We start from the raw sequence: 16,791 nt of genomic DNA, 5'->3' as shown, positions 1-16,791 counted from the left end.
CCTTACCCATTGCGTTCCAAAGGGCACTACGGTAACAGGTGCAGCCTACGAAAGTGTTTTGAAGAACATATTCCTTCCTGCACTGCAACAAAAACGTCCGGAAGGGCTGCGCGTGTGCTGTTTCACCAAGACAACGCACCCGCACATCGAGCTAACGTTACGCAACAGTTTCTTCGTGATAACAACTTTGAAGTGATTCCTCATGCTCCCTACTGGCCTGACCTGGCTCCTAGTGACTTTTGGCTTTTTCCAACAATGAAAGACACTCTCCGTGGCCGCACATTCACCAGCCGTGCTGCTATTGCGTCAGCGCTTTTCCAGTGGTCAAATCAGACTCCTAAAGAAGCCTTCGCCGCTGCCATGGAGTCATGGCGTCAGCGTTGTGAAAAATGTGTACGTCCGCAGGGCGATTACGTTGAGAAGTAACGCCAGTTTCATCGATTTCGGGTGAGTAGTTAATTAGAAAAAAAATCGGAGGCCTTAGAACTTGAATGCACCTCGTAGTTTATTTAATTTTCTGAAAGACGCGTTTCCATAATACTTCTGACGGATTGTGGCCAGTAGAACTGTGAGCCGTATAGAATAGCCACCCATTTCTGGAGTGACGTGCCTGATCATCCTCATGGACCGAAACTAAAATTGCTGCGTAATGCTGTCTCGTCTCGATGCATTCTGATTTAAGTAGAGTCTCTTCCACTATGCTGCATGAATAAAACTCCCAGGGGACCAGTAAAGGCGTAGAGCGTATCCACCAAACCATCAAGGCTAGAAATGAGGCAGATGTTGTTCCATCCTTGGTGACCAGATAAAAACTTTACTACGAAATGGATTTTGAATCCGGGATCTTGCCCGTAAAGAGTCAGTAACAAACTGTGGCTTTACAGAAGCACCTCCTAATAACACATGCGTGAGTGCTCGTGCCCGATTCCGCAGACAGTTTTGTCAAAAATGTTCTCCATATGGTAAATCACATTAAATATCATGTAAAAAATCGAAAAGTAATTCAATTTCAGGTACTTATGAAGACATATGCGTTTGCTAATAACGAATGGAAGAAATACCTACCGCTTTTCTTAACTAAAGTCTCTATGATAGCTGTTCCATGCTTCTATATCTCGTCTTGTTCAGGTGTGAGAGGAAGAGGAGCATAAACCATGCATTACTTTATTCAAGGAAACACCGTAGAACTCATACGAGGGATACTCGTAACTCTGCAACTTCAAATCTGTTCGCGTATAAATGCAAATACCATATTTTTAGATGTTCTTATGTCAAATCATTCTTTCATTTAATTCTATTTCATCCTCAAATTTGGCATCCTTTAGCGATGTTTCTCCTATTTTTACTGTTACGCAACAGACATGTCTTTATTAGCAGACATTTAGGCTCACGTATTTGAGTAGCAGCATGAAGTTCAGTAGCCAGTTGCACCTGTACCTTCACCGTAAAGCTTCGTGCTCGTTGTCAGGATTGTAGTTACAGTGTGAAGCCATGATAATTTTCTCAGCGACCAGAACACAGAGCTCATAGGCTGAGGGGAAGCATCAGCATGTCAGGAAGACACTATCGCCTTCATATGACCCACTGGCTTGCATTGGGTTGAAATACTTCACTCTGCGGACTCCACAAGTCCGGTTGAAAGTTTTTAAACAGGAAGTTTTTGAAGAGAATTCTACTAAAAGTAAAGTAAAGACAGAGACAGGCAATTACATTGATTAAGAACTCCTCTGCTCACGAACTAGATTATTGCTCATCGATTTGTTGCGTTTCAGTTTGGTGGCATAGCACGGGTAATTACATGCTTAATGTAGCAGGCTCGATCGTTTGTCTATGCCTAAAGATGCTAATAACTGTAGCAGTGTTTACCTGGAATGACAAAAGTAAGAGGAATGGAATCAGGGAAAAATATTTAGAAAATCGTTGAACCAGCAGCTACATCATGTAGGGAACAATACTACCTTGGTCCATGGATGCACTGGATGAATGATTAGCACCCATATAAACAGCGATTCACAGCTGTAGCACTATTGCGACAATACAAACGGAAGTTCCTAGGGGCAGAATACCATGGGTGATTTCTTTTTAGCCGGCCGGAGTGGCCGTGCGGTTCTGGGCGCTACAGTCTGGAGCCGAGCGACCGCTCCGGTCGCAGGTTCGAATCCTGCCTCGGGCATGGATGTGTGTGATGTCCTTCGGTTAGTTAGGTTTAATTAGTTGTAAGTTCTAGGCGACTGATGACCTCAGAAGTCAAGTTGTATAATGCTCAGAGCCATTTGATTTCTTTTTCTCGTATTGGTGGCAAGATTTCTCAAGTCAAGTGGACAGGAATATTTACAAGGACAGTATCAAACAGTACTTCTAATGAGAAGCGTATTACTGCGTAGGTTAAGATTTATTTAAAATTATTATACTTTTGCTGTATGAAATACAGTCCCAGGGCTCTAAATGCTTATTGGTTGAATAAACCAGGTGAACAGAAATACATTTATAACAAAAATAAGCAAAGGTCGTTTTCTCTATATTTTGTGCACGTGTTGCTTTGTAGCATATACAGAATCGGCAAAACTAAACTGGCCCGGAAAGCACTTTTAGATAGGCAAACCAACTAACAGTATATTCTCCCAAGGCAGATGCCGTAAGCTGGGTTGAAATGCATGAAATATTTTCTGGACCAGTTTTAGTTTGGCCCATCCTGTATTTGAAGCGAGTCGTTTGAACAAGAAAGGACTCCACACAGATAAAGGAACCTGAATAAAGTGTTCTTAAAGTGGTTAATTTTATTAGTGACAATATTATGAAAAGGAGATGTTGATTCGCGGACAGGCATAACAAAAAGACTGTGTGTGAGCTGCATTTATGTGAATGTATGTGTATATGTTGTTTATTTCGTAAGAAAGCCTTCTGACAGAAAATTTACATGTTTAGTAGTCTTTTTGTTCTGCCTGTCTGCGACTCATCTCCACTATACGATCAATAGCAGTCTGTCCTTTTCATAATATTGTCATTATTCCATCCTAGATTTTCCATTGTTTAATTCTATAAGTGAATTTTACTGTTGATGGTATATTTAATGACGCACTATGACCTTTTATTTTATGTATTTATTTTGCGCTGTTTAAAGATGGCTACCATACAAGCTGATATAGATGATTAGGTGTTACTTGATGATGCTTTGTTGATCGAAACTACACTACTGGCCATTAGAATTGCTATACTACGAAGATGGCGTGCTACAGACGCGAAATTTAACCGACAGGAAGAAGATGCTGTGATATGCAAATGATTAGCTTTTCAGAGCATTCACACAAGGTTGGTGCCGGTGGCCACCTACAACGTGCTGACATGAGGAAAGTTTCGAACCGATTTCTCATACACAAACAGCAGTTGACCGGCGTTGCCTGGTGAAACGTTGTTGTGATGCCTCGTGTAAGGAGGAGAAATGCGTACCATCACGTTTACGACTTTGATAAAAGTCGGATTGTAGCCTATAGCGATTGCGGTTTATCGTATCACGACATTGCTGCTCGCGTTGGTCGAGATCCAATCACTGTTAGCAGAATATGGAATCGGTGGGTTCAGGAGGGTAATACGGAACGCCGTGCTGGATCCCAACGGCCTCGTATCACTAGCAGTCGAGATGACAGGCATCTTATCCGCATGGCTGTAACGGATCGTGCAGCCACGTCTCGATCCCTGAGTCAACAGATGGGGACGTTTGCAAGACATCAACCATCTGCACGCACAGTTCGACGAAGTTTGCAGCAGTATGGACTATCAGCTCGGAGACCATGGCTGCGGTTACCCTTGACGCTGCATCACAGACAGGAGCGCCTGCGATGGTGTACTCGACGACGAACCTGGGTGCATGAATGGCAAAACGTAATTTTTTCGGATGAAACCAGGTCCTGTTTACAGCATCATGATGGTCGCATCCGTGTTTGGCGACATCGCGGTGAACGCACATTGGAAGTGTGTATTCGTCATCGCCATACTGGCATATCACCTGGCGTGATAGTATGGGGTGCCATTGGTTACACGTCTCGGTCACCTCTTGTTCGCATTGACGGCACTTTGAACAGTGGACGTTACATTTGACATGTGTTACGACCCGTGGCTCCACCCTTCATTCGATCCCTGCGAAACCCTACATTTCAGCAGGATAATGCACAACCGTATGTTGCAGGTCCTGTACGGGCCTTTCTGGATACAGAAAATATTCGACTGCTGGCGTGGCCAGCACATTGTCCAGACCTCTCACCAATTGAAAATATCTGGTCAATGGTGGCCGAGCAACTGGCTCGTCACAGTACGCCAGTCACTACTCTTGATGAACTGTGGTATCGTGTTGAAGCTGCATGGGCAGCTATACCTGTACACGCCATCCAAGCTCTGTTTGACTCAATGCCCAGGCGTATCAAGGCCGTTATTACGGCCAGAGGTGGCTGTTCTGGGTACTGATTTCTCAGAATCTATGCACCCAAATTGCGTGAAAATGTAATCACATGTCAGTTGTAGTATAATATATTTGTCCGATGAATACCCGTTTATCATCTGCATTTCTTTTTGGTGTAGCAATTTTAATGGCCAGTAGTGTAGTAATGAGTAGGGATTTACTTCACCAGCAGCTCTTAGTGTTTGTTAAACGTAGTTTGCCTTAGTGTATTTCGTGGGCAAGCGCCACTTATGTCAGAAACGTGCCGTTCTTTGCGCACGGTATCCGCGCGCTGACCTTGTTGTGTTCCCGCGGTTGCAGACCTGAACGCGGACTACCTGGACACGCCGTTCGGCCGCGGGCCGGGCACGCCCGGGGTGGTGAACGGCCAGCAGCGCACCAAGCGCATGCGCACTTCCTTCAAGCACCACCAGCTGCGAACCATGAAGTCCTACTTCGCCATCAACCACAACCCCGACGCCAAGGACCTGAAGCAGCTGTCGCAGAAGACGGGGCTGCCCAAGAGGGTGCTGCAGGTGAGCTGACTATGTCTGTGCTCCTGAGATTCGCCTTGCGGGCAAGGGCTATACGATTCACACAAAAGTCACATCATCTGCTAAAACATGACGATTTTGTCGTCTGCTTCATCCTCTTCCCACGGTATACGGGGTGAGTCACCTAACATTACCGCTGGATATATTTCGTAAGCCAAATCAAATACTGACGAATCGATTCCACAGACCGAACGTGAGGAGAGGGGCTAGTGTAATTGGTTAATACAAACCATAAAAAAATGCACGGAAGTATGTTTTTTAACACAAATCTACGTTTTTTTAAAAATGGAACCCCGTTAGTTTTGTTAGCACATCTGAACATATAAACAAATCAGTGCCGTTTGTTGCACTGTAAAATGTTAATTACATCCGGAGATACTGTAACATAAAGTTGACGCTTGAGTACCACTCCTCCGCTGTTCGATCGTGTGTATCGGAGAGCACAGAATTACGTAGGGATCCAAAGGGAACGGTGGTGGACCTTAGGTACAGAAGAGACTGGAACAGCACATTACGTCCACATGCTAACACCTTTTTATTGGTCTTTTTCACTGACGCACATGTACATTACCATGAGGGGTGAGGTACACGTACACACGTGGTTTCCGTTTTCAATTACGGAGTGGAATAGTGTGTGTCCCGACACGTCAGGCCAATAGATGTTCAATGTGGTGGCAAATCATTTGCTGCACACAATTGCAATCTCTGGCGTAATGAATGTCGTACACGCCGCAGTACATCTGCACACAATTGCAATCTTTGGCGTAATGAATGTCGTACACGCCGCAGTACATCTGGTCATTCGCATATGCGAGATTGTTTATTTTGTGCTCACATATCTTAATGTTAGTAATTCTTTTAACATGTGTGCTATTAATCTCCAAAAGTTAATATCTTGCAGACTGGATAGGTTTTAAATAACCACGAGCACTGATTAGTACTGTTGACGAACTTAGTATGTGCAAAAAGAATTTATCAAAAATAGTTTGGAAGCTTTAGGTTATTACCAGGTAGACTTTTCCACGAACACCTCTCCAGTTTTACTCGACATGTTTCGCACTGCGTAATCACACAGAGATTTGAGTGTGTCGTCATGAATTTTGTCTCGACACACCAGTGTCAGAAATGGCGCGACTGCAGCAGTCGAATACCTGTAGAATAACACAAGAAGCTAGTAATCCTTACTAGTGTGTTTTCCGTTTCTTTTCCTCTTTTCGAGGTAGTGTGTTTCAGTTTCTGACCGCGCGGCCGCTACGGTCGCAGGTTCGAATCCTGCCTCGGGCATGGATGTGTGTGATGTCCTTAGGTTAGTTAGGTTTAAGTAGTTCTAAGTCTAGGGGACTGATGACCTCAGATGTTAAGTCCCACAGCGCTTACAGCCATTTTCAGTTTCTGACGTCAAGTACCCTTATGCATAACAGGCGTCTTTGTATCGCCAGCTGGGACCATAAACAACCGTTATCAGCCTTCCGAAAAATGTCTCCGAAAAAGCTGCTACTTTGTTAGGACCCGAATGGGCCGCCCGCGTAGCAGAGCTGCCTACGAAAGAAGCGCCGCGCTGCGCCAAAAACAAGACGCACAGTAGCGATGGAAGAAAGGCCTGCCGGTCCTAACGAGAAAGCCGAATCTTACGACGTGCCGAAAACAGCGCGGGCAGTGAAAAAATAGGCAGTCCGGTTTAACAACTGTCATGTAACAGATAACGATTAACGAACTAGGAACACTGTGTTAAATGTGTGGCACACAAGAAATTGCGGCTAAGGACGCTGCGCAAGCCCTCTCGCCCTCCGTGACCCTTGACATCCCCTCCCCCAGGTCCTGCTCCCCAGTATCTGCTTCCCGAACGGACCGACACAATGGGAGTGAGTTAACGGAGCACGTGCATGCTTGAATACTTGCCTATAGACGGCTATTGGAATTCACAGGACTAGCATTCGATCCTTCAGATGTAGTTCTCCTATGGTTTCCTTACGTTGCTTGAGGGAAATGCCGGAATAGGTCTTTTTGACACAGAAGATGGCCTATTTACTTCCCTATTCTTCTGGGCGTAGCAAGTACTCCGTCTCTAATGACATCATGTACTGGATGTCATACCGTAATCTTCCTATCTTTTTTTTATTTAGCAATGCCTATCATAATTATCTTCTTCTAGGCATGAAATATTTTTTCTCTTAATTTTCTCGCTCCTGCACCTGAATTTGCCGAAAATTTTCTAGTGACCTAGATAAGCGTCATTCTGCGTTCTCTGAATTCGCCACGTCTCTCGTGTTTCATTTTCCATGTTCATGCAGATGCTACACATTCAAAAGTACTTAGTATGGTGAGTGACATAAGCATATTAGTCATCGAAGACAATAATTTTATCTTGGAACTCTTCCATTTGGTCCGTGTTTGCATAGAAAAACAGTAATATCGTAAATTGAGTCCGCCTTGATGCAAAACACCTTGTTATTCGTTTATTTCTTTATTCTCCCAAACTAGTTACGGCGACAAGTATCACCATCATCAGTGTGTGTTTTTTTAAAATCTTATTTATTGTATGTTACAGCATGTTTTAAGCAATTATTGTCACCGTTTGCTACAATTTTCTGTGCGCTTTTTTTCTCTTTCTGTTGCCGTTTTTTACTTGTCGAACATCATGTGGTGCTCGTTGGATGATATGTAGCTGCTTTTACACACAGAAAAACAAAACTTTCGCACTTTGTTTCTGATCCAGAATATTACGACATCTTGCTGTTCGCGTGCTAGTTTGTGAGAATATAGAAATAACGAATAACAAGGTGTTTTGCATCAAGGCAGACTCAATTTCTTAAATTACTGTAGTCATCGAAGGTTCAGTGCAATCCTAAGTCTTATTCTTTTCCTCTTCCTCTTCTTCTTCTTCTTCTTCTTCTTCCTCTTCCCTTTCTTCCTGAGCAGGTAGTGCTGGCATTCAGGAGGACGACAGTTCAAATCCTCATCTGAGCATCTAGATTTAGATTTTTTGTGGCTTACCTAAATCGCTCCAGGTTAGAGTAGTAGCTTCGGTCCGTTAAGATCGTAGCCGCACTATCTGTATGTTAGATGTGTTGCATACCTATCGGGGGTTACCTCATTTCGAACGCTTTGTTTGCCTGTGCGATCACTGTCTTACTAGATTCCCCAAGAAACGGGAAGTGGTAAACCATCTAGAAACGGTGTGAGGATAAATAAAGAGCCACATAAGCTACGAAAAATTTTTGTTCTACATAGTTACATATAAACCGTAATTATAGCAAAATTGAAATTGTCAATATTTAATTCAGATTTTATTCGAAAAGCGTTGATTTGTAACGTGAAATGCGGGGACGTTGCAGAGAAAAAAGAGAGATTTATCATATAAACTAGAAAACGCAGTTTTCTCGAAAAAAGATAAAAATAAAAATAAACACAAAAATATATCAAAGATGGTTTCGGTACTTCGTCGAGGTTAAATAAAACATGTATGTGTTATAAGAATAAAGTTTTGCACTTATCAGTAATAATACAAAACTCTTGCCTTTAATCTTGTTAATGTAAACTATACTTTCATCAAACATAATTGCTTTGGTTACATAAAAGCGCAGAAGTTACATGTACTAATTTTTATTAGTTATAAAATTCAGTTTATTTTTTGTAAGGATATAAAACACACTGTGGACCAACACTGAACGGTGTGCGGTTCTGATTATGTGTAAAACAAACAGAAGTCGTCTGCTCCCTGTTTCTCTCTGCTACCAATAATACCGGTAATCCTGCCATTTATTACGTCACTTATGTACTGTACCAAAAAGACCGACTTCTAGTTTTGGTAGAGAGTAATTGTACTCCATGCAAATGCCGGGATGGTTTCTTTGAAAGGGCGCGGCCGATTTCCTTCCCATGTTTGAAACAAACCGAGCTTGTGCTCCGTCTCTAATGACCTACCTCGTTGTCGACAGGACTTCAACCTCTAAGCTTCCTTCCTTCTCTTCTCCTTCTTCTTCTTCTGTACTTTGCCCCATTTTCTCTAAGGGGTCGGCATTGTCATAGGGGTTGTGGCAGTGTTAAGTGACAGCTGATGGGCTGGTGACCTTCCTGCCGTCACCACTCCCCCCCCCCCCCCCGCCCCCCCACTTCTGGGATGGGATCTGTGTAGCCCGTCTGCCTGCGTCTGGTGCAGATCGCATGTTCAGTTGTGAGAACGTTTCCTATTAGCTTTAGCGAAACGTGGAGACCAGCCATGTATTTAAAAGTTGTATGCGGGAAAGCGCCTAAAAACGACATCCAAGATGGTCGGCTCACTGGTCCTCATAGTTAATCCGTGAGGCGAATTCGATCCTGAGCAAGCTCGCCTCCCGAATCCCGGAAGCGATCCATTAATGTGTTTGCTATCCTGGAGGATTGATGCAATCGTTAGCTTAATTGCACGAAAATGTTTATCCGTGATGGGTACACCATATCATAGTGGAAAAAATAACATATTATTAATATAGCACTGGCGGGCGAAGTGGCTCATTCCACGAGCTATTGAGGGGGTAAATACTCCAGCCGGAGGTGGCGGGGGGAGGAAATAAACTAAATTAATAATTAGTCTATAAGTAATTCATGTCGGATAAGTATTGAATGAATATAGCTACAGCGTTAGTTCCTCTTGAGTTTAGCATTCATGGCTTCTATAATGAGGCACACAAAATGTCTATGATTGTTAGTTTCGGTTGTTTGCTGACTTAATGTTTACAGTTACGTTACCTGCAGTACTTAGACATTCCTAAATGACCTCGCAAAGAAATTAACGAGTACGTGTGGGAAGACGCTGTTGCCTCTGTTTGAGCTGGCACATCACAGACATCTAGTTGTGCGTGCTCCGTTTTCAAATAAGTCTCTCTTAGGAACATTAAGTCAGCAAACAACCGAAACTAACAATCACAGACATTGTCTGTGCCTCATTATAGAAGTCATGAATTTGGCCAACAGAGGATCCTGTGTAATCGCTCTTTCGGTAAATACGAGATCCTCTGTAACAGCTCCACCTGCAAGTAGGTGGTCAACTGCACGCATTCTATCGGCAAGACCCTCTGCAAACGCTGATTCGCAAAAGACGTCTCTCTCTTCAGTCGTTCCATCGGCAGTTAGGGAAAGGAGATAATGGTATAACGTCTTGTCGACTTCAGTGTAGACGCGGGCCAGTAACGCGGATTATGGAGGTACGGGGAAGACAACCGACGGTGCCCTACCAAAGGAACCATTCCTGTAGTGGCCTTAAGTAATCCAGGGAAACCACGGAAAACCTAAACGTAGATGGCCGGATGGGGATTTGGACCGACACCCTCACGAAAGCGAATACAGTGTCTTTCCATTGTGATGCTCCGCTCTGTAAATCCAGTGGCCCTCTGTAAGGTCTCCTTTAGTAGGGAGGTGGTGCTCCATAAGTGCTCGTCGTCGGGGCGTTAAACCTGATCTTTGTTTTTTCCTTCCCTGCATAAGCGCCAGACTGCCGTAAGCGCGCCATTAACAAGTAGGTAATGCTCTCGAAGCAGTCCACCTGTTCTCATAGTATTGTGCTACATACTCATAGTCACGTTCATGACTCAGCCTAGTACATATTGTGAATAACAACTATAACAGATGGTTGATTTATATCTACAAACAGTTGCAACAAGTCACTTAATGAAACGTAGTCTTTATAGCTACTGTAAATATAACTGATTTAATGCACACTTGAAAGTAAAACTGCCATCATCCCGAAGGTTATTTTGTACACATCAATGCTGCTCCTTTTATTGGACATGGTATGTCTGTAATTTACTTCGGTTTTCGACCTGACTTACTCAGCCATAGGGGGCCCTACAGTTTATCGCGGACTCCGACGAACGGTGCATTTCACATTAACATTACCGGAGGTGAGAGAAGTGATAAAAGAAAACTATAAAGAAATCTACGAACACATGTGGCTCGAACCTCAGCCCGCTGGATCCGCAATTTGGCGCTTGCTCACTGTTTTTGTTTTTTAAGTCTTCCTTCCTCCCGTATAAACCTCTCCTTTCGCTCTCCATTTTGCGTATTCGGATCCGGCTTCTTTGCCATTTCTGGCTCCTGCTGGTATGAACAGTTGAAATTAAATAGCTTGCAATGTCAGTTGCAATGCCGACGAGCAGCACATAGGATGTTCAATTCGGTAACAGGGCTAATCAGTCAAATCTAAAGACCGAAAATTCAACTAAGTGCCTAGGAATTAACAGGCTCAAATGGCTCTGAGCACTATGGGACTTAACATCTGAGGTCATCAGTCCCCTAGATTGGATTGGATTGTTTTGGGGGAAGAGGCCAAACAGCGAGGTCATCTGTCTCGTCGGATTAGGGAAGGATTGGGAAGGAAGTCGGCCGTGCCCTTTCAGAGGAACCATCCCGGCATTTGCCTGGAGCGATTTAGGGAGATCACGGAAAACCTAAGTCAGGATGGCCGGACGCGGGATTGAACCGTCGTCCTCCCGAATGCGAGTCCAGTGTGCTAACCACTGCGCCACCTCGCTCGGTCTAACATTAACAGGGTTCATCGAGAAGGTTCAAAGTGGAGCTGCACGTTTTGTATTATCGAGAAATAGGTGAGAGAGTGTCACTGACATGTTACAGAATTTGGTGTGAACGTCATTAAAAGAAAGGCGTTTCCCGTTGCGGCGGATCTTCTCACGAAATTTCAGTCACCAACTTTCTCCTCAGTTTGTTGACGGCTTTCATAGGGAGAAACTATCATTATCATAAAGTAAGATCATCCAGAGCTTGCACGGAAAGACGTAGGTGTTCGTTTTTTCCTCGCTCTGTACGAGATTGGAATAGTAGAGAATACTGTAGAGGTGGTTCGATGAACCCTGTGCCAGGCAGTTAAGTGTGATTTGCAGAGCATCCATGTAGATGTAAATGTAGAATTGCCAGGTAGTTTGTCCTCCATTAAGTGCTCCATTGTAAGTGTGGGGTAGGTTTACGAAAATAAGCGCGCAGAGCCTTTTACCTGAAGATGGAAGTATTAAATCTGGAATCCTATCGTCTTTGCGACGAACTTTGTGGCGTAGAATCGATGTTATGACTTTGGCTTAGTCATTTAACCGCTGCTCTGGTACCGTATCTGAAAACAACAGTGAAGGTTGGGAATATGCCGTCTGAGAATGTGGAGCGATTTTATTCAAGTTCGTCAGTGCGTAAATCGTCGCCGCGTTGGCAGAGACAAGAATAGCGTACGCGGCTGGCCGCCTGCATATCGCCCGGTGACGAGTGACTCACCTTACGGACAACACGCTGCCGACATACGACGAGGCTATGATGGTAGCGCGAATCGTTTGTTTGTAGTAACTGATGCAGTATACGTAACTGCAAAAGAGACGAAGAGAGGAATAAAAAAAGTGTCTCAGTCGGCGAAACGAGACACGGTTCGGACAAAGCGCTGGGGCTCGGCTCGTTCGCGGCCGGCTCCCCTTTCTTTTCATTTCAGCTCGTTTGATTTCTGGAGAAAGCGCCGACAGTAAAAGGGGGTATAAAGCGCGCGCCGCGGGGCGACCGGGGTTTCGTCACCGGCTGGTCCGCCGTCGCGAGGGATAATGTCGCCATTAAAGTCTCGCGGTTGGGTGGGCATGCGCCCGATAAGTGAAGGCGGAGGGGCACCGGACGGCACGGCCTTCCTTAATGATAAGGAGCCGGCCCGGCTGCCGGCAAGTGGCGCCGTAAAACTGTGCTAAGTGCTCCGGCCCCCACAAATAATACGCCGCCGCTCGCCGCTTCGCTCCTTCATTTTTATTTCTTCCTGCCTCTTGTACGAATGTTTTCCTCGCTCTTTTTTTTTTGACAGAAAAACGAGTGTGGAGAGGACCTCAGCCGCTAGAGGTTGCTAATGCACACGTATACAAATAACAGCTGTCGTTTGGGCCGACCGGGGACGAGACCTCTTCGTATAAAGTTTCTCTTCACTGTACATTTGGCCCGGCGTGATGGTGCCTTGAAAAGCTTCCGCCGCTGTGTTACTGGCAGGAGTGGAGGAGCAAGCGTACTTCGTCCTGTAGTAATGTGGAACGACGTGAGAGGAAGGTAGATACTGTATGAAAGTGGCCAGAGAACCCTTCTCTGATGCAAAACAAGGATCAGCTTTTTGGAACTGATCCTTCTTTTTCTTTCGTTTATTTCTGCTGTCCTTCTCTACGCTGTCAGCAGTGGTTTGAGAAACGTATAGCTAACAGTCTTAAGCTGTTGCTGGATGAAATCAACAACAGTGTGCGAACAGGGTAGGGATGTTAGTTATGTTTGTATGGCAGCAAAACCGTAAATACTTTGTGAGATGTTGCGAGCATTTTTGTAATGGACTCAGAATCTGATACTAGAATCCACTTTTTTAGATAATAAGCTGGATGATGTAATAGACATAAGAATTTTATTTGTCATTTAAAAATCACATTTTAGCAGTACTTCTGTATTTCAGAACATAAAAATATTTTCATTAATCCTGTAATACTGCCATCCAGCCGTCTTCCTCACCTAATACTTCGGTACGTACAGTGAGTCGGTTTGCATTTAGATGCCGTCTGATAATGAAGAACTGATACGCCATGTAAATGTTTGACGAGTGAGATCCACAAGTCCTATCGGACATGTCCGATCCACACGCCCATCGAGCGCCACCTGTCTACATCTACATCTACGTGATTACTCTCTTATTCACAATAAAGTGCCTGGCAGAGGGTTCAATGAACCACCTTATTGCTGTCTCTCTACCGTTCCACTCTCGAACGGCACGCGGGAAAAACAAGCACTTAAATATTTCTGTGCGAGCCCTGATTTCTCTTCTATCGTGATGATCATTTCTCCTTATATAGGTGGGTGCCAACAGAATGTTTTCGCAATCGGAGGAGAAAACTGGTGACTGAAATTTCATGAGAAGATCGCGTCGCAACGAAAAACGCCTTTGTTTTAATGATTGCGACTCCAATTCACGTACCATGTCTGTGGCACTATCTCCCCTATTTAGCGATAATACAAAGCGACCTGCCCTTCTTTGTACTTTTTCGATCTCATCCGTCAGTCCCACCTGATGTGGATCCCACACCGCACAGCAATACTCCAGAATAGGGCGGACAAGCGTGGTGTAAGCACTCTCTTTAGTAGACCTGTTGCACCTTCTAAGTGTTCTGCCAATGAATCGCAGTGTTTGGTTTGCTCTGCCCACAATATTATCTATATGATCGTTCCAATTTAGGTTATTTGTAATTGTAATCCCTAACTATTTAGTTGAATTTACAGCCTACAGATTTGTGTGACTTATCGTTTAATCGAAATGTAGCTGATTTCTTTTAGTACTCATGTGAATAACTTCACACTTTTCCTTATTCAGGGTCAATTGCCACTTTTCGCACCATACAGATATCTTAACTAAATCATTTTGCAAGTTCTTTCGATCATCTGCAAACAACTAAGACGGCTACTCAGATTGTCTCCTATGTCGTTAATATAGATCAGGAACAATAGAGGGCATATAACACTTCCTTGGGGAACGCCGGATATTACTTCTGTATTACTCGACGACTTTACGTCTGTTACTACGAACTGTGACCTTTCACGAATCCAGTCGCACAACTGAGACGTTATTCCGTAGGCACGCAGTTTGGTTAGAAGATGCTTGTGAGGAACGGTGTCGAAAGCCTTCTGGAAATCTAAAAATATGGAATCAATTTGACATCCCCTGTCGATAGCACTTATTACTTCATGAGTATAAAGAGCTAGTTGTGTTTCAAAAGAACGATATTTTCTGAAACCGTGCTGACTATGTGTCAATAAATCTTTTTCTTCGAGGTATTTCATAATGTTCGAATACGGTATATGTTCCAAAACCCTACTGCAAATCGACGTTAGTGATATGGGCCTGTAATTCAGCGGATTACTCCTACTTCCCTTTTTGAGTATTGGTGTGACTTGAGCAATTTTCCAGTCTTTAGGTACGTATTTTTCTGTGAGCGAGTGGTTGTATGTAATTGCTAAATATGGATCTATTTTATCAGCATACTCTGAGAAGAACCTGACTGGTATACAATCTGGACCGGAGGCCTTGCCTTTATTAAGTGATTTAAGCTGCTTCGTTACACCGAGGATATCTGCTTCTATGTTTCTCATCTTGGCAGTTGTTCTTGATTGGATTTCAGGAATATTTACTTCGTCTTCTTTGGTGAAGGAGTTTCGGAAAACCGTGTTTAATAGCTGGGCTTTAGTGGCACTGTCATCAGTGACTTCACCGTTATTATCGCTCAGTGAAGGTATTGATTGCGTCTTGCCACTGGTGTGCATTATGTGTGAGCAGAATATCTATCTATCCGCAGCCCCTTCCCATTTCCTCCATGTTCGCTCTCTGAGATTCCCTCAGGAGGTCGCAAAGAACAGACAGTATGCATTCATATTATTTGATTGGCCTAGCTGGGCAATGGACCCACTTTCTTCAGTGTGAATACACAAATGCGTCCGACCATCTGTGGGAATAAGAGAGCGAACATGGAGGAAATGGACAGGGGCTGCAGGTAGGTGGCGATCGATGGAAATATGGATCGACCGCGAGGCGAGTCGAGATAGTCCGTGCAGTTGTCCCGGATGACGCAGTGGTTAACGCACGTGGCTGGTAAGCAGTAGATCCCGGGTTCGAATCCCAGTCCAGTACTCAGTTTCACTCTCCGCCGCTGATTCCGCGTAATGTCGCGACCCGGCCGCCAGCAGTGATCCCCTCCATTTCCTTTCCTTTGTTGCCCTCTCCATCTTCAGTTTATATACAATGTACAACACGTGCAGAATCTGGATGGTGTCTGTTCTTTTAGGCATGTGTTAACGTTTGTCGTGTCACAAAAGGTGCCCGTATTGAACATCCTAGTGTTAGCTGAGAACTTGGTTAGATACTCTGACCACTGATGTTTGCTGTAAGTCTTGTAGATTTTGAGCAGTAATCTTCCGAAATCCTCTGAGGTAAAAATGGATTATTGTGTATGTGCCATCCATCCCAACATTTGAAAACAGAAAGTCGGGTAGTATTATAATATTGTTCCTTCTGACTACAACCTTTATTAAAAAAGCGCTGCATTAGCGGTTTTCACTGAAAAAGAAGACTGTTAATGAAAAGATTAAACTGATCGTCGTCATCTCCTTCCATGGACTAGGTATCGTCACCTGTTCCGGTCGGTATCATCCAGCCATCTCTTACGAGGTCTACTTAGTTCTCTCTTTCCAGTTGGCCGATAATTCATTACCTTTTTTGCAATCTATCTTCTACCAACACGATCCTTCCATTTCATTCTCTTCTATGCTCTCTTGTCATTAGCTGAAAATATTTCTAAATCTGATCTTATCGTTTCATTCCTTACTCCGTCCATTTTATCACAGCTCCTTACATACCTCGTCAACTTCGCCTCTGCTGCCAGTACACATGATTTTTCTTATTTCGTTGCCGTCCATGATTCGGGTACATATACGAGAGTAGGTACAGCCATAACTTGATAAAATTTCATTAATGTTGCCTTCATTATATTTCTTCTTAAAGTTCTTTCAGTTGCTTCGCAGACATCTTGATATTTAGTAATCTTATTCGCAATGTCCTTGCCATACTTAAAACTAATTTCACATCCTATATGACTGAAGTAGGATACTTGTTCTAAAATTTTCTCATTATCATGATTTTAGATATGGCTGCATTCTTCCCTTTGAAAGTTATTATCTTCGTCTTATTTGCAGTTGTAGTTGAGCTGCAGTGGATTGCGTTGTGAATAAGATCTGGTCATCTGCATGTAAGAGAGTATTTAATGGTACGCTAGACCC

At 43.8% G+C, this 16,791-nt stretch overlaps 1 protein-coding gene across 1 annotated transcript in view; it reads left to right on the top strand.

The window, feature by feature from the left end:
• Positions 1 to 16,791, top strand: part of LOC124613815 (protein apterous-like) — a gene marked incomplete at its 5' end in the record, with an annotated part of 324,127 nt that overhangs the window by 287,598 nt on the left and 19,738 nt on the right. The window contains one exon of the mRNA XM_047142537.1: positions 4,754 to 4,968. Coding sequence (XP_046998493.1) covers positions 4,754 to 4,968 — 215 coding nt within the window. The remainder of the gene's footprint in view (positions 1 to 4,753; positions 4,969 to 16,791) is intronic.

Source organism: Schistocerca americana, chromosome 4, assembly GCF_021461395.2.
Source record: "Schistocerca americana isolate TAMUIC-IGC-003095 chromosome 4, iqSchAmer2.1, whole genome shotgun sequence".
Lineage (NCBI taxonomy): Eukaryota > Metazoa > Arthropoda > Insecta > Orthoptera > Acrididae > Schistocerca > Schistocerca americana.
The sequence above is the reverse complement of the archived record's forward strand: the minus strand, read 5'-3'. Positions and strand labels throughout refer to the sequence as shown.